The sequence below is a fragment of the Urtica dioica genome, chromosome 2 (genome assembly GCF_054948205.1).
Source record: "Urtica dioica subsp. dioica isolate 48M chromosome 2, U.dioica_male_clone48M_v1_H2, whole genome shotgun sequence".
In the NCBI taxonomy this organism is placed as follows: domain Eukaryota; kingdom Viridiplantae; phylum Streptophyta; class Magnoliopsida; order Rosales; family Urticaceae; genus Urtica; species Urtica dioica.
Window position 1 is genome coordinate 34,111,073 of NC_142757.1, and position 21,574 is coordinate 34,132,646.

General features: G+C 35.4%; 2 protein-coding genes across 2 annotated transcripts; one reads left to right on the plus strand and one right to left on the minus strand.

The window, feature by feature from the left end:
• Window positions 1–10,016: 10,016 nt before the first annotated feature.
• On the plus strand, window positions 10,017–11,310 carry LOC149404504 (uncharacterized). Its single transcript, XM_089607553.1, has 4 exons — window positions 10,017–10,103; window positions 10,173–10,571; window positions 10,670–10,818; window positions 11,075–11,310. Exons 1-4 carry the CDS (start codon window positions 10,017–10,019, stop codon window positions 11,214–11,216), a joined length of 777 nt encoding a protein of 258 aa, XP_089463679.1. The 3' UTR covers window positions 11,217–11,310.
• A 6,094-nt stretch (window positions 11,311–17,404) lies between these two features.
• LOC149404505 (kihadalactone A synthase LFS-like) lies at window positions 17,405–21,149 on the minus strand. Its single transcript, XM_089606621.1, has 10 exons — window positions 20,939–21,149; window positions 20,629–20,821; window positions 20,438–20,518; window positions 20,222–20,273; window positions 20,029–20,150; window positions 18,921–19,021; window positions 18,596–18,654; window positions 18,287–18,389; window positions 18,118–18,197; window positions 17,405–17,709 (listed from the first exon to the last, which is right to left on the minus strand). Exons 1-10 carry the CDS (start codon window positions 21,020–21,022, stop codon window positions 17,649–17,651), a joined length of 936 nt encoding a protein of 311 aa, XP_089462747.1. The 5' UTR covers window positions 21,023–21,149; the 3' UTR covers window positions 17,405–17,648.
• Window positions 21,150–21,574: the final 425 nt, after the last annotated feature.

The window sequence follows — 21,574 nt, forward strand, 5'->3', positions numbered from 1 at the left end:
AAAAGAAAAAAAAATCTTGCTACATTTTTTAAAGGGCATTTATTGTCGATCTATATTGAACTCACGATCTCCACTTTAAATGTGGTGTAGAATTACAACTAAACAAAATTTGGTACCACTACCACATACTCCTATATTTTATCACGTGTTATCGCATCGTCATGTCATGTGGCAAAGTTTAAGGATGAGAGGAAATATCGCCTAATATAAAATGTGTTTCGATATTAGAATAAAAAATGAAAATGAATTGTTTTGCCTATAAATTTACAAGTTTCATTGTGCTTTAATATGACATTATTACTTAAGTTTGAGTTTGACACTTCATCACAATTTTAATTGATTACTTTATTACACGAAATAATGAAAATGACATTGTACGGGTTTTATCTAAATGGTATGAATACTCACTCAAAGTAGAGAAAGAATATAAATGAAGATTACGTATTTGAATTTGATGAGGTACATGCAGGGGCAGAGTTAGGGATGGCAATTTCGTGTTCGTGTCGTAATCGTGTCGTGTTAATCGTGTTTGCATAAATAATTGTTAGAACCAAATCCGACCATTTATTAATCGTGTTTGAAATCTAGATCCAAATCCGACCGTTTATTTTTTTTACAGATCCATAACCGTTTAAATTAAACCGTTTAATAGTCGTGTTAAATGGGTATTTAATCGTGTTTTAACCGTGTTTAGACATTCGGACTCAATTAAATGCGATATAATAATAAAAAACATATTAGTCATAAGATTAGAATTGTCCTTTTTCTTTTTACACTAACTTCCGATACATCGACACTGAGTCACGTGGCTAACTAATACTTTTGTTTTTCCTTTATTCTTTTCATATTTTTTCACACAAAAAATTTGGCAAAATATAAAAAAAAAAAGAGGGAAAATAATGAAGGGTAAAAGTAAACAAAATAGGTAGTTGAAATTTTAAGGAGAATATGGAGGGAATGTTATGGAGGGATATCAAATCTAAATATTAGTCTAATTATTTATAGTTTCATGGAGAATATGGAGGGAATTTTATGGAGGGATATCAAATCTAAATATTAGTCTAATGTTATGGAGAATATGGAGGGAATATTATGGAGGGAATGTTTTATTTGGATAAAAATTAGATATTGAATTTGAAAGCAAATGGAGGTAATAAGTCATTTTACTATAATTGAAATCAAATAAAATTGAATACGATATGTTATTATGAGACTGTTATTGTGATAGTTAAATTTAAATTGTGATTTCTCGATATGAATTGAATTAAATTGAAATCAAATAAAATTGAATATGATACGTTATTATGAGACTATAGTTATTGTGATTGTGAATTGAAATCAAATAAATTGAATATGATACGTTATTGTGAGATGATAGTTATTGTGATTGTGTATTGAATTGAATTAAAATAAAATAAAATAACATTGAATATGATACGTTATTATGAGATGATAGTTATTATGATTGTGAATTGAATTGAATTAAAATCAAATAAAATTGAATATGATATGTTATTATGAGATGATAGTTATTGTGATTGTGAATTGTAATGGTTCGGTATGAATTGAATTGAATTGAAATAAAACAAAATTAAATATGATACGTTATTATGAGACTATAGTTATTGTGACTATCAATTTTAAATTGTGATATTTCAATATGAATTGAATTGAAATCCAATAAAATTGAATAAGATAAATTATTATGAGATGATAGTTATTGTGATTGTGAATTGAAATTGTTCGATATAAATTGAATTGAGATAAAATAAAATTGAATATGATACGTTGTTATGAGATAATAGTTATTGTGATAGTCAATTTTAAATTGTTATTTTTCAATATGACTTTAATTGAATTGAAATTCAATAAAATTGAATATGATACATTATTATGAAACTATAGTCATTGTGATTGTGAATTGTGATTGTTCGATATGAATTGAATTAAAACTGAAATAAAATAAAATTGAATTTAATACGTTATTATGATATTATAGTAATTTTGATTGCTCGATATGAATTTTGATTCCTATTGCTCGGGTTAAGTCAATTGGTATACTATAGACTATATATTATCATACGTGAATTGATATTTATACGAATATACTTTATTTTATTATATCATATTTTCTAATATCAATTTTATGTTTATAATTATAATTTTATGTTTATAGTTATAAATTTATAATTTTACATATATAATATTAATCGTGTTTAAATGGATCGTAATCGTGTTATTACTCGTAATCGTGTTAGTTGGATCATATTCGTGCGGGTCGTAATCGTGTTTCGTGTCGACCATTTAATAATCGTGTTAATCGGTTTTTTATCGTGTTACCGTAATCGTGTCGTTTTAAACCATTATTTAATCGTGTTAGCGTGTTCGATCCAATTAAGAACCGACCCATTTATTAAGATCCAAATCCGCTTTAAATCGTGTCGTAACCGTTTCGTGTTTCGTGTCCGGACCAAATTGCCACCCCTAGGCAGAGTCACGTAGGGACTAGTAGGTAAGTGCACGAATCCCCACTGACTCGAGACTAAATAAAAAAGTGTAAATATATAATTATTAATAAATTACAATTTAATAACTAAAATAACTATACTAATATTAAAAAAAAAAAAAAGTTGGTGTATAGCTGAATTAATTGGGCTTAACTCTTCTACCTAGGGGATTGGGATTCGAAATCCATTGGCAACAATTTTGCCTATTTTGATTCAAATCAACGTTTTTGTACTCATTTTATCTATATATTATATATAAGTGACAAATGTCCCTTAGATCAGCGTTTTTTAATAGCAAAAGTCCACCAAAAATATTCATTCTTCACCTTCATCATCTTTAATGTCTACATAATAGCCCCAAATATCAACTATACTATTCATCTTCTAATTTTCATCGTTTCAAGTCTTATAATTTCGAGAAATTGCCTAAATTGTCAGAAATTTCATAACATTTTCCCACTTTCCACCAAAATGCTAATTTTTCCCAAAATGCCACCATCTATGTCAACAATATTGACATCTATGTTTGCCTTTCACTATTAGATGTCAACAATGTTGACATAGATGTCAACATTGTTGACATAGATGTGGCATTTTGGGAAAAATTAGCGTTTTGGTGGAAAATGGGAAAATGTTATGAAATTTGTGGCAAATTAGGCAATTTCTCTTTAATTTATCATTGTTTGAGTTTTCTAATTTGCCTCATCTACTACCAAAACTATAACTTTTTCCAATTTCCCACCAAAACCATAATTTGGCAAAAAATGCCACTAACTCATTTGTACAACTACCATTTTACCCTCAACTACATTTTTTTCTTACAATCTCAAACCAATCCACACCAACTCGTTTTAATGAGCAAATATTTAAGTATGAAACATTTTATCTTCCTCTCTCTCTCTCTCCGTCACTCTCTCACTCTCTTTCTCCTGTAAATCTCGTCCAAGGTCGGTCACCCATGAAACCCCCACTCAAGCATTGAAACCCTCTGCTTTTAAAAACCCACACCCAAGCGTTGAAACCCTCACCCAAGCTATGAAATTGTGGCTCTAAAATCCTCGTCCAAGTTCAGCCCCCGCACAACGTCCTCGTCCAAGTTCCGACCTCAGATCCTCGCTGAAACTAAAGCTCAAGGTTCGTTGTTTCTTCATTTTTTTTTTAAAATTGTGGTTTAAAAAGTTTTGTCATTTTTATAGATTGTTTAAAGAGATTTAAATGTTCTGTGTTCACCAGGTTTTTTGACTTTAAATGTCAACAATGGGCGTCAATTGTTGACATATGAAGTCAACAAATAATGAACTTTGTTGACATCAATGTCAACAATGGATGGAAATTGTTGACGTCTAAAGTCAACAAATACTCTGTCTATGCTTTGTTGTACGTAGTGATGGCGGCTACAAGGCTCTGAAACACTCTTGGCCCTGGGTATTGAAGACACCAGTTCAGCGCGGTTCAAAGTCGAAATCTACGCCAACATGCCACGGCAGAAAAACCTACAGAAGTTCACGATCGACCTATACCGACACGGGACGGTGAAAATAGCGACCAAAGTGGGATCGGACATGGAGATGGATGATGATTAGGAAACTTTTTATTTTGGTTGGTTAAAGTAATATTCAAGTACTTATTTATGACTTCTTCTTCATTTGGTTTGTTCATGTAATAGATTAAGTACTCATTTGTTGTGTTAAACAGGATGACATTGATGTCCATTTGCTTTTTTTGTCGATTGATGTCAACTAAACCCGTCTATTGTTGACATTGATGTCAACAATTGATGTCAACTGTTGACATTAGATGTCAACAATTATCGATGTCAACAATTGTCGTCAACTGTTGACATTAGATGTCAACAATCGACATCAAATGTCAACAGTTGACATCAATTGTTGACACCTAATTGATGAATTTATATTTAGTTCTTCACTTAGGCATTCAATTCATAACATTACAGATATATATAAAACATAGCGTAAATAGACATAATAAGCAGTTTCAGGCTTTCAAATCATACACAAATATAAATAGGGATATTAAGAAGTTTCAGGCATTCAAGTCATACAAAAACACATACACAAATTTATATATAAATATTAAGAAGTTTCAGGCATTCAAGTTAAGGGTCATTTCTTCTTAATCCTCATCCTCCTATAGAAGAGGAGTTCCTCTCTCTGGCTTTTCAGCATAAACAGTCGTGTCAATTTCTCTCATCAGTTGTTGACTTCAGATGTCAACAGTTGACGTCTATTGTTGACTTAGATGTCAATAATTAATGAACTTCGTTGACGATTTCAGAAAACCTGGTGAACATACCAAGACCAAACAGAGCATTTAAATCTCTTTAAACAATCTATAAAAATGACACAAAACTTTTTAAACCACAATTTTTTTTAAAAATGAAGAAACAACGAACCTTGAGCTTTAGTTTCAGCGAGGATCTGGGGTCGGAACTTGGGCGAGGACGTTGTGCGGGGGCTGAACTTGGACGAGGATTTCAGAGCCACAATTTCATAGCTTGGGTGAGGGTTTCAACTCTTGGGTGTGGGTTTTTAGAAGCAGAGGGTTTCAATGCTTGAGTGGGGGTTTCATGGGTGACCGACCTTGGACGAGATTTATAGTAGAGAGAGAGAGTGGGAGAGCGACGGAGAGAGAGAGAGGAAGAGAAAATGTTTCAGACTTAAATATTTGCTCATTAAAACGAGTTGATGTGGGTTGGTTTGAGATTGTAAGAAAAAATGTAGTTGAGGGTAAAATGGTAGTTGTACAAATGAGTTAGTGGCATTTTTGGCCAAATTATGGTTTTAGTAGGAAATTGTAAAAAGTTATTGCTTTGGTAGTAGATGAGGCAATTTCCCTTTTCTAATTCATCAATGCACACTATGTATTTGATGAAAGTCCAATTTTTTTATTTATTTACAAATTGTGTTTTAAAAATAATAAATAGTGTCTCTAATTATTTGTGAGTTGATTTTTTTTTCATATAAGTATAGACATGGAGAAATATTTCAAAAGAATAGTAGATTCAACGGCCTACATAGAAGAACACGTTAAAAGTGCAAAGAAAAGAATTAAAAACTAAAAAAATATTATGTAGATCAACTTAGAAGAGTTCCCTACTAATCCGGGACTAAAGAATATCATTTAGTCTACTGATTATTGACATTGTCATTGATTTTGTCGGTTGATACTGCTAGCGTCGAAAGACTGTTTTCTGCAATGCATCTCGTAAAAACCAAGTTACACAATCGTATTAGAGATTAGTGGTTGAACGACATCTTATTTATCTATATTGAGAAATAATTTTTTTGCTTGCATTGATAATATAGTTATTATGCAACATTTTCAGAATATGAGAACTGGTCGTGGAAAGTTGTAATATTTTTATTGAGTTGGATGATTTTATTATATGATTAGTAACTTTAGTTTTGTTCAGCTTTTTTTTTTTTGTATCCCCTTCGAATTCAATTATGGCTCCGCCACTGGGTACATGTATAAAAAGTTACGAGTTAACTATAATAGATAGATATATATATATATATATATATATATATATATATACATATTTAAAAAAGAAAAATTAAGTCAGTAGTCCAATAATCTACTATCTTTTTATTTTTCATTTAATTAAGAAAATAGTCCACCAGACTGAAGTAAATTCAATTAATTATTTTAGTTAATTTAATTTATTTCGGTTTGATGAGCTATTTTTCTAATAAAATGAAACTTTGACTAATTTTTTTTATTATAAAAATTAAGAGAATGACTAGTGACAACAAATTATTTTTAAAAAAATATCTACTTTTAATATATAACAGAAACATACTTATTAATATACATTTATTTATGTGTCGGATATATTCGCTAATCAAAAACAATTTTGCCCTCACTTAGAGTAATCCAACTTTAGCGACCAAGATGGCATTGAGCAAAACACACATACGAAAACATTGTAATCCGAGAGGAAAATTGTTTTTGGATTCTTGAACTCTTTGGTGGTATTTTTGTGTCCTTTTTTCATATATATTTGTAACTAGGTTACACAATCAATATTTAATAGAACTTACAAGTGACGTTGACTGACATTCACAGTTTGATTATTATTATTCTTATTATTATTATTATTATTCTTTTTTTTTTTTTTAAGTTTTGGTACAAATTTCATTAAGTGGGCTTAAAAACCCATTAAATATCTCATTTAGACCCTAATATTGAAAAATATCCCAAAATGGACTTTTGTACCATAATCGGACAAAAATGCCCTTATAACCTATTTGAATCTCAACTCAGTCTCATTCCCCCCGAAAAACTCATCTCTCTCTCGCTCACTAAAAAAAAAAACTCTACGATTGTGTACGAGTCGGTACGACGGCAGACGATCTTGTACGAGTCGGTACGATAGATAACGATGGCGTACGATGGAAATTCTTCGAGATCCGGCGGCGGTGACGGACAGAAACCCCGAGCTTCAAAACCAAGTAAAAAGGTAAGTTTTCATGAAATTTCTTGTTAAACTTCGTTGAAAATAGTTAGAATAGGGTTTAGGACTTAGTTATTACCTGATTTGAGTTGATTTGAGGTGATTTGGGTCGGATTTAGATTGTTAGGGTTTGAAATTAGGGCCAGTGTACGATGAGATTGATGCATCGTACGATTATGTACGATGTTGTACGATGGCGTACGATGAAATTCATAGATCTGTACGATGCTATACGATGCTGTACGATGGGTTTATGTTTTTTTTAAAAAAGTGTCGTACGATGCTGTACGATTCTGTACGATGGTTTTTAAAAAAAATTAATTATTTTGTTTTACGATGCTGTACGATGATATACGATGCTATACGATGATTTTTTTAAAAAATAAATTTTTGTCTTACGATGTTGTACGATGCTATACGATGATTTTTTAAAAAAAATTTAATTTCTTGTTTTACGATGATATACGATGCTGTACGATGCTGTACGATAAACCCGAAGACCGCGTGGCGCGCGGTCTTCCTTGCGCGTCGCGCAGTGCAGATTTCAGCTTATGCGCGCTGCGCGCGTAAGACTCTGTGCATTTTCATGCCGTCTGCGCGGCGCGCGACTGTCTCTGCGCGGCGCGCGGTCTCGGGAAATTGAATTGTGATTCTGACCTAATTTTGTTGTTTTTTTAGGACAATTTGAACTACATGTACAACGTCTCATTCCCGGGGCGTATCACGTACGGTGGGACGGGGATCTTGAAGCTTGTACGGAGTAGATTCGATGAGCTCGGGATAAAAGAACGAATCCTCGGGACTCCGTTCGAGCAATTTTTTACGGAGAGCGAGCTTGGTTTCTCACCGGTGCTCGTACATACTCTCCTTCAGAAGAAGATCGAGGCGACGGTACGCGGCGAGATACATTTTGGTATCGGAGGCAAACGGGTACGATTTGGACGCCTCGAGTACGCACTCGTCTCGGGGATGACTTATGAAGACGGTCCGACCAAAGCCGAACAAGACGAGCGAAAGAACGATGGATTGATCACGGATCACTTGAACGGCGTTGCCGGAAGCAAGTTGAGCGCGTTGATCAACGCGTTCACCATATGTCGAAGCCCTGACGCTGCGTTCAAGCTCGGGCTGCTCGTATTCGTCTACGGGTATCTTCTGGGGCAGCCGGCCAACAAAGCCATCGAAGAAAGGTGGCAGAAATTTCTATACATCGTTCAAGACCTCCCCTTCTTCTTCAAGATGCCTTGGGGAAATTTGAGTTGGGCAGAGACGTATTCCAGCTTGTCGGTGAACCTACGGCGTTATCACGAAACGCTGCAAAAGAAGTTGAAGGACAAGCCGGATGTGGCACAGAAAGAGGCCAAGTACACATTGACGGGTAATCTCCATACCCTTCATTACTGGGCGTACGAGGCTATCCCAGAGATCGGGATGAGGTTCGGGTCAAACCAGGGGATTCGTGTGCCCCGGATGCACTCGTGGTCTAGTAATGTGCTCATAATGGGCAAAGACATCGAGGCGGTCTTGAATAAAAAAACGGTAACTTTTTATTATTTATCGTTTATTAATGTATTTTACATTATTTTGGAATATTGGTAACGTTTATTAATGTATTGTAGGTGGGTGTTCTTCAAATGCTGAGACCAAGGGCACCAGAGAAAGAAATGTTCACTCTCCTCGAGACAAAGACGAGCAAATGTCTGTATCCCATAGACGTCGAGGGCGAAGATGCGACAGAGCCGCGAGACATCGAAGAAGAAATAGATCGAGTCGCGATTGTTGCAGAAGATGCCATCGTCGGAGACTCCGACGACGAACACGTGTCAGACACTCCACGTGTTCGTCTTGCTAGTCCGACCACTCCCGCAATGGGATCGAGGCCTACAGCGACCTCTCGCGCCGACATTCCCGAGGCCTTTGTCATAACACGGGAAATGTGGGGAGAAATGCGAGCTTCCCAAGAACAACTACGAGCATCTCAAGAACAACTGCTAGCATCCCAAAAACGAATGATTCAGTCACAAGGGATAGTCTTACGTTCTCTTGCCACGACCGGCCGTAGAGTTGAGCGCATGAGTGTTAGACAGGTTAGAGTTTAAATTTAATTTAACGTTTTAAAGTTGAGTTTAAATTTAATTTAACGTTTTAGAGTTAAGTTTAAATATAATTTAACGTTTTAAAGTAGAGTTTAAATTTAATTTAACGTTTTAAAGTTGAGTTTAAATTTAATTTAACGTTTTAGAGTTACGTTTAAATATAATTTAACGTTTTAGAGTTAAGTTTAAATATAATTTAACGTTTTAGAGTTAAGTTTAAATATAATTTAACGTTTTAGAGTTAAGTTTAAAATTTAGAGTTGAGTTTAAATTTTAGAGTTGAGTTTAAATTTTTTTGACAAGTTTAAATTTTGTGACATATTTTATTACTTTGACTTTCAGCTTTCTATGTGGAGGAGGCTGAACATTTTGTTCGAGGACGCAACGGGCTTGCCTGGGGGTGAAATTCTCACGATCCAAGATGATGGTCGTAAACGCCGGACCCCTCCTCCTCCTCCTCCTCCTCCGGCGGCTAGTCAAAAGCCGGCGTCTCCATCGCATGAAGCAGAGCCGTCTTCTACGCATCGCGAGTCATCAAAGAAGTCAGAGCCGTCTTCTACGCATCGCGAGTCATCGAAGAAGTCGAAGAAGCCATCTTCAACGCATCGCGAGTCGTCGAAGCGATCGGAGATCAGGCCGGTGACTTCTCCCAGGTTGTCGACGTCTTCGTCGAGTCCTCGTAGAGAAGACATTTCGGATAAGCTACGCCCGCTCACAACTCCTCTAAGGAAAAGACAGAAGGCACAGCTTACTCCGGCACGTCCAGATCGGCAAGTGCGACAGAAGACGTCGCGTTGATCCGAATTCACTGATCCGACGAGGCCCAAGTATTTGGAAAAGCCGATCCCCAAGTTCAAGCCGTTGAAGGACGCGAAGCAAAAAGAGTTTGATAATTTCGTTAAGTGGTTGCGGATAAAAAAGTGGGACGGAAAATTCATGGAGTCTGTTCGACTGAAGACGTGCGACGCAGACACGATTTTCTTCGACACGATATTGACAGAAACCAAATGGCTACATGATTCGGTACGTTATTATATAATTTCACTTTTTCCAATCAATTTAAAATAACGCTATATGTTTGTAATGTCTCAGCATATTGATGCTATGATTCACATGGTTCGGGCTCGCCAACGAGCTCTCGACGGTTATCGGCAAGACGTCCGAATCATGGATTGTCGGTGGGTCCAGCACGTGTACGGCCGATTCAGAACGGAAGAAGCGAACATCAACAAGGCCATCGAACTGGGAGCAGAGCCCGAACCCGTGGACTGGGACATGAGGGCAACTATTAGCCCGATGACTGGGTATAGGGACGCCGATATTTTGCCTTGGGATGGTGCTCGAGAGATCCTGTTCGTCGTGAACTTCCAGAACCTTCATTGGTTCACATTTCGGATCGACATCGAGGCCTGGACCATTACCGTCTTCGACTGCCAAAAGGATCTCATGCAGTCGTCGAGACATCAAAAGGACTTCACTGAGCTGATGGAGGTACGTAAAATGTTATGTTATTCACAATTATTACCTTAGAGCAACAATTAATTAAATTATAAGGGTTACTTAACATTGTTAAAATGTTTATTATTCAGACTTGGAGTCGAGCATTTGCTAGGGTTGTGGCCATAGGTGGTTTCTTCAAGAACCATCCCCACTCTTACCGGGATAGTGAGCATGGTGAAATTAAGTTCACTGTGCCGACGTGGATCGTCGATGACAAGGTCCCACAATGTGCTTACAGGTAAACAATTATCTTTTTATTGACAAGTTATTTTACAAGTTTGTTTATTTGTACAAAAAGTTTTTTTTACTAGTTATTTGAACTTTTTTTTGACAACTTTCTCTAAACAATCATGTTTTTATTGACAAGTTATTTTAGAAGTTTTTTTTTTTTTTTACAAGTTTTAATTGACAAGTTATTTTAGAAGTTTGTTCTTTTTTTCAAGTTATGTTTCAACTATTTGTGACAATTTATTTTACTTATTCTTGTGTTGTAGCGGTGATTGCGGGATGTTCGCATTGAAGTATGTCGAGCACGTAGTACTGAACGAATCATTTGACACTCTTCAAAGTGCGAATATGAGAACGTTCAGGAAGAAATGGTGCGTGGACTTATTCTACAACCACCTTATCCCGTGATTTTGTATTTTCGGATGTTTATTTTTTATCTTTTTGGTTTTCTATGTAATAGTACCTTATAAACATATTATCGAGATGGTTTGTTGACTATTGTGTTTTTTATTCTACCTTATAAACATGTAATTCAATTAAAGAGATTCACAAAAAAAAAACATAAAAAATTCACACATTCACAAAGGGTTTAGAACTCGAGACATTTATAAAGAACTAAAGTTGCATCTTGACGCCACTAACAAGCTTGCTTTTCCATCATAGCTTCATGTAGGATTAGGATAGTGTGTAAATAAATTAGTAACTAACTAACTTGTTCATTCTAGATTAGGATAGTTTGTTACAAATAATCAATATTCTAGTTTTTTTTTTTTTTTTAGATTCTAGCAAAAGTTTCCTTTTATTAAAAAAGAAAAATAGCTCACTAAGCTGAATTAAATTAAATTAACTAAAATAGTTAAATTCAGTTACTTCGAACTGGTGAGCTATTTTTTTAATAAAATGAAACTTTGCCAATTTTTAAAAGGATAGTGGTCTATTGAGCTACTAGCCTAATTGTCCCGTATAAAAAGGTCCATGAGACGAATGACACTCCATTAAACAAGATAAAAAGGTGACTCAAATAAACGTTAAAGTTTTAAACTTAAAAATAAAAATAACACACAAAGTCTAAAGTTTTAATCCCTCCAAGTGCATGTTTTTCTGTTATGTCCTCTACCACCACATTTCCCGCATTTTCGCTGCACGACAATCTTTTCGCCTTGAGATGGGTATCGATTAATTCTTCTTCTTCCTTGTTTACTTTTCTTCGGTCGACCGGCTTGCTTCTTTTCAACGGGTTCCGAAACTTTCATGTTTTTTATCTCATCCGGGACATCCCATTGATCTTCATTGCCAACCGGATATATGGCTTCCTTGTACATCTCAATCCACGTCTCCTTCAAATAAAAGTCACTACATAACGAGTACACGTCCACGCTTCGATGTTGGGCTGCTGCGATAGAATGCTCGCACGGGATATTCAATTGTTGTGGTAGTCCGCAAGTGCATGTCTTCGCCATAAGGTCTACATCGAAATCACCTCTTACGTCTTTGACATGACATTCATATAGACCAAGTCCGTACGCATTGACGAACTGTGCCTTATTATTTAGCTGTGCGAGATCATTTTTCCACGTTGGTGTCAATTTTGTGTTCAACTTGTTCGCTATCTCTTCTCGTTCAAAAAACCAAGTTTGGAGTGTGAATCGAATAAACTCGAGCAACGTCGTAATGGGAAACGTCCTCGCATTCCTTGTTTTGTTGTTGAAGCTTTCTGCGTTGTTGCTCGTCATTAGGTCGTACCTATATAAAACATACTTGATTTATATAATCAACGACATAAAACATTCAGTACAAAAGAAGTTCTAGACTCTTACCGTTTTCCAGGAAAGAAAGCTCTGGCCCACCGATCGACACCAACTTCTTCAAGATACTTTGCCATCTCGACATCCTTACGTCTCAACTGTCTAAAATTAGCTTCGAATGCTGTTTTACTGAAGGCGTAAGCCACATCGTAAAGTTCAAAGCGACAATGGTCTGTCTTGAACTTATGTTGGACATTCAGATGTAAATGATGGTAACATGCTCCGTGAGGGATACCAGGAAACACAACCTCGACACCATGTATGATGCTAACGTGGCGATCGGATATGAACGCCAAATTAGGTACGTCTTCACCGATAGCTTCTCGCAATCTTCTCAAAAACCAAATCCAAGAAGCATGACACTCGCTATCTACAACTCCGAATGCAAGTGGATATAATTGTGAATTCGCATCCATTGCAATTGCACAAAGCAACTGTCCCCCGTATTTTGTCTTCAGAAATGCACCGTCCAATGCTATGACCGGCCGACATGCTTTGAAGCCTCTACGACACGCCCCAATGGAAAAGAAAGCATACTTGAATTTATCACCATCTCGCACAAAGTCTGTTAACGTCCCAGGATTCTTTTGCTTCAACATGTACAGCCAAGACGGTAACTTCCGGTACGATTGTTCCGGCGTACCCCGCACGTACCCAATAGCTTTCTCCCTGGATCTCCAAGCTTTCAAATACGATACGTTCACACCCCATCTTGTCTTCACTTCTTCCCTGACGTTATGCGCCGAATACTCCGCCATAGAGTTAATTGAGTACTTGTCTTTAAATAGGTGACCGATGACCCATGGTGCCGCTCCTCGATGGCCCTCTGTTCGAACAACACGCCCACATGAGTGTTTACCCTCGTACGACGTAATCTCCCACATCTCAGACCACTGCACGACACCCCTCAACCTCCATGTGCATCTCTCGTTTTTGCATAGAACATACCATCTCTTTTTCGAAGAAGATTTCACTCTAAATTCGAAATTATGTTTCAACGCGTACAAGTGGATATGTTTCTTCAGTTCATGCTTGTTTTCAAATTGCTGCCCAATATATATTTCTTCTGAGCTACCTGTTACTTTCAAAGGTTAGTTAAACAATATGTGGTTTCATATTATACTTGAATCTCATTTGAATCCACTTAAATTACCTGTAGAAGAATGACTTGGATAATGACTCGGGTTTTCCTTCACAACATCATCGGCGCTGAACTCGGGTGCTTTCCATGAATAAGGAACGATAGGTGATCCGATCATCGGAGGCTCACGCTGACATTGACCCGATGGTTCACAATGACCCGTTGGTACCGTAAACGTTTCCACAAATTCTTCATATTCTTCGGGATTGGCAAATTCTTCAAATTCTTCACCTCTACCATTGTTATCTCCGTCATATCCATCACTATTCTCTTCATCACCATCGCAACCTTCGTTTTCATCACCTTCGCCACCTTCGTTTTCATCACCTTCGCCATCTTCGTATTCATCACCATTGTGTCCATCATATTCGTCACTGTTGTGATTACAATCTCTATCACGCCTGTATACTTCGTCACCGTTTCCAGCACCCTTGTACTCGTTAAACAAGTCATCGTCACAGCCACCGTCTTTGTTTTCAATTATAGGATCTTTTTGTCGATCCTCGATAACAAGAGTATTCCGTCTCTTCTTCGGTTCATTGCGAGACACCATTCCAACTTCCACATCTTTCCCTTTACATAGTCCTCGATACGCAATAGGTGCAATGACCTCGATCTGTTTCGGTACCAAACTTACACAGAGTGGAAATCTATTACGATATTTGTGCTTCATAAAATGCGAAACATCACCATTGTCCTTCAATACGGCAGGACCTACTGGAATTGTACCGACTTCGTATGGGACTTCGAGTTTTAAGTCGAACGCGAATCTGTCTAACTCGAACTTCTCGTATAAGAAATCTACTAACTCCGTGTACGTTACCTCTTTCGGAATTACGAATGCACGAAATTCTGCATTGGTGAAAACCCATTGGTGTCTTTCCTTCTCCCAAGTGCCGTTAATCATGACAAAAACTGCAAAAAAACAGTCAAACTATGCAAAATAAGCTTCTATATCGCACATCATCGTACTGCATCGTACAACATCGTATACCATCGTACACCATCGTACATCATCTTACTGATAGACATCGTACTGCATCGTACAGCATCGTATACCATCGTACAGAATCGTACATTGTAAAAGAGGCATCGTACGGCATCGTACAACATCGTATACCATCGTACACCATCGTACAGCATCGTACAGAACCCAATTTTTTTTCTAAATTTCATCGTACACAAATTTAAATTTCATCGTATACCATCGTACAAACAAGTTAAACCCAGATTTTGGACTTTGTTTTCAGATCTGATCGATTTTTTATGCTACATTCTATCATATACATTCATAAACTTTGTAAAAATGATTAAGTTAGTAATCTTACCCATGATTCTTTTGAAACCCGCTTAAGTAGAGAGGATTTGAGTGGATTTGAGTGGATTTGAAAGAGTTTGAGCGAGTGTGAGAGTGAGAGTGAGGCTGAGCTGATATAGTCTCAGGGGCATTTTTGTCCATTTTCGGTACAAAAGTCCATATTTAGATATTTTTAAACATTAGGGTCTAATCTTGATATTTAATGGGTTATTAAGCCCAATTAATGAAATTTCTCTTTATAAGAGTCGCTTCCAACGCGAGTAAAAGTTAAATGTTTGGAAATTGGCAGATGTGGAATTTCTCAGTTTTTTTTTTTGCTTCGAAGTGGAATTTCTCAGTTGCTTCTATGCAATTTTACTTTGACTGTGTTTGGTTCAGATTAAAAAGCCCTGTTTTTGTTTCTAGAAAAAACTAAACTGCTTATCTAGTGTTTGGCAAAACTGTTTTTATAAAGAACTTCAAAAAAGATTTTATATTTTGTAAATGAGATGGAAAAGCTAGGATTCTTAGCTTTTAGAAAAAAATATTTTTAAGTTTGGTATATAAATTACTGTAATATCCTCGTACAAAATATTATTCATATATATGTATATAAATAAGCATATTCGTAATTATTATTTAATTATTAAGAACATGTCTATTTTAGTCTTTTTACTATAATATATTTATTTTACCAAACGCTAAATCAATTTTTGTTAACAGTAACAACTGTTTTATAAACAGTTTACCAAGCACCTTGTCAATTTTTGAAAAAAACAGTTTTTGAAAAGCATTTTTTTTAAAAACAAAGCTATGCCAAACGGGACCTTAATCTTGTTCGCCACTTCAAACGATTCAAGACTATTCTCCCAATCTTCCAAGTGGCAGCTAGTTCTTTCAACGAAAAGGTGTACTCATAAGCTCAAAGGTCATAGTTTTGGAGAAAATAGATAAATGAAAAGTCTCTAGCTATTTCATGTCTGTTTAATTTTTTTTTTTTTATTGAAAACATCGGTTACGTTCACTCTTCATTTTTCATCTCTATATCGGTTCCCTCTTAAATATATTCTCACCCACAGTTTTATATATTAATTTTAACTCATTATTATTTTTATATACTATAAATTTGCCCAACAAAATTAATTTTATTCATATTAATCCAGATACATATATATTGTGATTTCTATAATTTATTTAATTGTCTATATAAATATTGTGATTTCTATTGTAGTAGTTTTAATTAATTTTTTTCTTCAAGTATGAGTTGTATTTTAATTAATTTTTTTAATACACTAATTTATAAATAAATACAAAATACACATAAAGTATTAAATTAAAGTTATATATTAAATTTTGAGCTACTTTTATAATATTTTGAAAAAATTTGAATATTAAAAAATAGTTATAGAGATTGAAGAGTGGATCTTCACATACGAAGAACCACTATTACAATCAGTTTAAAAAAATGAAGATGCAGTGGAGGAGCATCTCCATCTCTATCTCTAAGACAGAGATTGGGTGGAGATGATCTAACAGGTTTTTTCTATGTTAAATAATAGCTAATGTCTGAGTATTTTAAGAGCGAGAAAATTATAATTAAGGGTTAAATTTAGAATATTTAGTAGATAAAATTTAGATGCCTTGGAAATAACAATATTCCGCTAAAAGGATTCCAAATGAAGAAATTGACCAAAGGGACAAGCATTCAACCTCTAAAGGGATTTTTGTATGAAGTACTTATTTTCATATCGTGTAATGGCCAAAATTATTGAATTTATTTTTTTATGTTTTTTTTTTGTGTGTGATTTAGGACCATCACATGTTGTTGGACAGCAAATTTTCATCTTTTTCTATTTCTTGTATGGTTGTTATAAACATACAAGCAGCATGCTCCACGAGTAATTAATATATTTTAGTTTGGTTAAAAAAATATATAGACATGTTCATAAATATTTAAGTTTGAAGTAAATGAATTTAAAGTTAAAAATCGATACGAATGAACACTACTTGTGTCTAGAGTCTAATATCTTATTTTTTCTAAAAAAAAAAATTCTAAAAAAAAACTCTACTTTTTATATATATATATATATATATATATATATATATATATATATATATATATATATATATATATATATAATATAATTTCATGTTGTGTGATTTTCGGAATGAGATTATGGCTCAGAACCTGCCAATAACCATGTACAATCTCGTACCATCGATTAACATTTCCTGGTGTGCCTGGAATTTTTTTCATTTAATTATTTTGCTACGATTTATTGTCCGTGTAAATATTAAGCTATTTCGAAAGTGACCTATGAGGGATATAAGCAAAGCTTTATTACATGAGAGCTTTGTTGTGTTAATTCTTTACTCGATATGTATTTTTTCCTCATGATGATGAACTTGCCTAGACATTTACTATTCAATCCTCCTATGACAAGCATAGTGAACTGACAAATATACTCGCCAATGCTATGAACTGACATCTCATCTCTATCCGAAATCAAAACAGAACATGGGTATAGCTAAGAACAGAAAAATGTAAAATTAAATTAAATGTACTCGCAACGATGTACTGAATTCAGCTTTCGGCCTCACCCATACGTAAGCCTGAAACGTTCTTTCAAGTAATCCCCGCTTCGGATAGGAGCAAATCTGTAAGCATATTGATTGTCAGTTCTACTGAGCCAATAACTGGATTGCGAATTCTTTGTATAAACCAAAGTTACATGCACTACAAGCCACAACAACATGACAAGCGAATTGATGTATGTATAAACATTCATCATCGAAAGATAAGTCTCATATGTGACCGCTTTTGGTTAGAATTCATAATTTCCTATGCATGCTTCTCTATTCAAGAGGCTCCTAAACAATCATATGACAGTTTCATATAGAAACCATTCGGATAATTTGTGTATCGGACGGAAATCAAGGATTCGTACAACCAATAAGCCACTTTTATTTATTTATTTACGTTTTTAGAAAAGATAATGTTACTTATGTTAATTCCAAAGAGAAAGTGAAGCAGAATGAGGTTAACTGGTAGCAATTTTAGTATACCTCGGGGGAGAAGAGTCGCTCCAGCAAGTTTCGAGGCATTCAACCAGACAGTCTTCCTTGGGATCCAAGAAGAAAGCCGCCTGGATGATTAAAATGTTTCGGAAGATGATTAATTTTTCCAAGACTTGCCCGTCTGTGATATGATAATTGAAAAGCTAAAAATGATTACAGAAAAACGCTCTTTTCCGGCTGGCATCACTCTGTGCATTGTGGACCTATACAAACAGTTGGTCCACCTCTCCAACATGTCCCCAATATTAACAATGAATGCTCTGTAATAAGACAGTGGAAAGTTGTTTCTGTATCAATAATCCATGAGCAATCAAAAAATAAACATCGTGACAGCTTTGCAAGGCTATTCTCTTATCACAACCCTTATTCGGTTGACAATCATATCTTTTTTTCTTCCCTTTTTTTGTGGATTAAAGAATGCACGAATAATTCTGATTCCAAAGAGTAATTAATAAATCGGTCTCACCCGTGCAAGTGAGGAACATCTTCCCACACCCGGGGATGCTTAAATTTTTCCCTGCAAATCTGATAAACAAGAAACCGAAATCAGAAAGTAGATAACTTTGAAGGAAATCGAGTGTCAAGAACTGTAGATTTTCCTTATTCTAAACGGCTTTCTCACTGTTAGCCGAATGGAAATACCCTAGATAAATAGGGTTTAGTGGCTTCAATCACCCTTAAAGATCTATCCTAAGAATCTGAACTCAGCTTAAACAAATAAACATATAAGAATCTAATATGCTCGCTGCATAAGTGAAATAATCAGTAAAACAATTAAGCAATAACAATGCCTGAAGTCCTCTAACACCATCGCTTGCAAGCAGAGTAACCATCCCATAGTCAGAGTGAGCTGATGCGCCACATATTTCTTCGTCGGAAGGTTCCAATTCGGCTGAAAACAAGAGTAAGTTACCAACCACAACAATATTATCTTTGAATATCAAATACAATAGTCAACGGGGAGACAAATTTTAATCCATTCATGATATATTTGTATTAAACTAATGAAAATACAAGTTGTGCTCCTAGGAATCTCGTTAAGAACATTTGATTTGTAATCTTCATTTGAGAAAGAAAAAAGCTTCAAGGGTTAATATAAATCCGAAATCCTAGTGTCCAACGACTGCTGAAAGATCTAAAGACTGACCGCAACTCGATAGCCAATGATCATCCTATTCTTCTACATCTTCCAGAAAACTATCAGTATTTCACATCAAAATGATAAAGGGACTTAAAACAAGGTTACAAGCTCATGGGTTACTCCTCTCATAGCCAATTGGTTTTGAGATGAAACTCATTATACTTAACATGATATCATAGCCCACAGAGCTCAAACAAGCACTGGTCCAAAGATCATAAGATCAAAGAGCACCATCTTGTGAGCACATCTAAGATCTCACAACAGAAACATCAAGGGACTAAAGAAAGTTTATACTATCACAAGTTACGCCCCTCACAGTCAATTGATTTTGAGATGAAATTCCATGACACTTAGGAGGGTATACAAAAGGGAAGGAACATAGGAGGGAAGATGTATAACTAATTAGTGGATTTCATTTTCCATGGAAAATTGAATCCATCCAAATTTATACATGAGGGCAACCACGTTTGAGTCTATTTCCTCACTTTTCTGTACTTTCCATGACTTCTAGAAACAACATAGAGTTTTGATTTTCCCTCTTAATTTCCATTCACTTTTCATTTTCCCTATCATTTTCCGGGTTCCAAACGGAGCCTTACACTAGTCTCAAAACACAACACAAAGAAGAAATTTCCTAGCTATTGGATACTATAGAGGAGTTCTGTTTTGGCGTGTCACATGTTCCCAAAAACACATTGGTACAAGCTAAAATGAAGATTTTTTAGCATGGCAGAAAAATAAATAAAAATCAACCTAACCTTGATAGTGCAAAAGGCGAAGGAATGCTGTCGGTTTATCAAGACCAGCGGCTTTTTCAAAAAACTCTTCATCAAGGCCAAGAGACAAGGCAATTAAGCGGAGTAACCTTTTCCCGGCACACCTGAGAAAGCCAAATTACTACTCTTACCATTGACCAGCATTAGGAACGCAAAGAATATAGGTAATGCTTACATGACTTTTCTGTAGTATGTTTCCATGGTCGGCCTCCATACTGGTAAACTCTCTGTACTTTTTAAGACATGGTTCATGAGATTTCATCAGCAGAACTATGATGTCTAAACTCTAAGAGAACAAGAATGCAAAATGTTGGCAATATAGAACTATGACATAGCAATTCATCAACCACCCAATATACTATGCTCTGATCAAACAAAAATAAAGCTGTACCTTGAGAAGGCCATTGATTCAATACAACAGAAGCCGAACCATCTTCCAGAGGACCAACGTAAAAAGTCTCTTTCGGATCACCTAATTTCCAAAAATCACCATAGATTCACAAAAACGCTCAAATTTCACGACAAAAAGAAAGGAAAAAAGGGAGTTCGAATGATCCTTGAACTCGGATTAGAAATGAAAACCTGTGGAGCCAGAATCAGGGTCGAGATTCTCCGAGAAAAGCGGCGAATAACCTCGGTTCTCTCTGCGAACCAATCTCATCTTGTCCTCCAATGGAAGCTCGAAGAACTTCTTGCTCTGGCCGAATACTCTGGCGAACATCTCGTCTTCGACGCCGTGATTCACCAAGTAGAAGAAGCCATGCTCGATACACGCCTGTTAAACAACTCTATCTCTCTCTCACCACTTTTCTTTTTTCCAAATTCTCGGGTGTCTCATTCCGCAAAACCAAAATGAAAGTTAAAATCATATCTTGAGAAACTGACAACTGACCTTCCGGATAAAAGCGGCGGTGGAAGAACGTTCCGGCGAAGACAGGTCAACGACGGGAAGTTTGAGCAGCTCTGATGACGCCATTGACGATCTCTGAAGCTTCTCTCAGCTCGGTTGCTAGTTGTCTTCTCTAGCTCTTTTTGAGTTTTTCTATCAATTTTTTTTTTTCTGTTCCGATAGGTGTGTTTTTCGTTGTGTATTTAGAATTGAAATAGACAACGAAATATATATATATATATATATATATACTAGTTTTATCTACGCGCGTAGCATATTATAAATGATGATAGCAAGTAAAATTTGTAGAGGTTAATTTGTGCTATCAAGAATCGTAAACAATGGGCACCAAAGAAATCGACGATTAAGAAAAAAACTCTTAAAAATCATGAACGAATAATAAAATATAAAAAATTTATTTTGTAAATTGATTAGACTTTCATGGGTAAATAAGACTTGCGTTCACTTTCTAATGAAATATGGAGACACATATAAGGTGAAAGTAAATAAATATCAAAGATAAAAAGAAAGATAATTTGATAAAGGAAATATAAAACTAACATACCCTCAAAATAATGTATGTTATTGATATAGTATAATAGAGTATAAATAATTATGATTATAAAATACATAAAAAAA

Bases quoted from the DNA above. Each gene is read 5' to 3' on its own strand.
- LOC149404504 (XM_089607553.1), top strand. From the start codon at position 10,017: ATGGAGTCTGTTCGACTGAAGACGTGCGACGCAGACACGATTTTCTTC. The intron at 10,572-10,669 runs GTACGTAAAATG...TTTATTATTCAG, and splicing joins ACTTCACTGAGCTGATGGAG to ACTTGGAGTCGAGCATTTGC. The intron at 10,819-11,074 runs GTAAACAATTAT...CTTGTGTTGTAG, and splicing joins GTCCCACAATGTGCTTACAG to CGGTGATTGCGGGATGTTCG.
- LOC149404505 (XM_089606621.1), bottom strand. From the start codon at position 21,022: ATGGCGTCATCAGAGCTGCTCAAACTTCCCGTCGTTGACCTGTCTTCG. The intron at 20,274-20,437 runs GTACAGCTTTAT...TAAAAAGTACAG, and splicing joins GAATCAATGGCCTTCTCAAG to AGAGTTTACCAGTATGGAGG. The intron at 18,198-18,286 runs GTAATCATTTTT...TTAATCATCCAG, and splicing joins CCGGAAAAGAGCGTTTTTCT to GCGGCTTTCTTCTTGGATCC.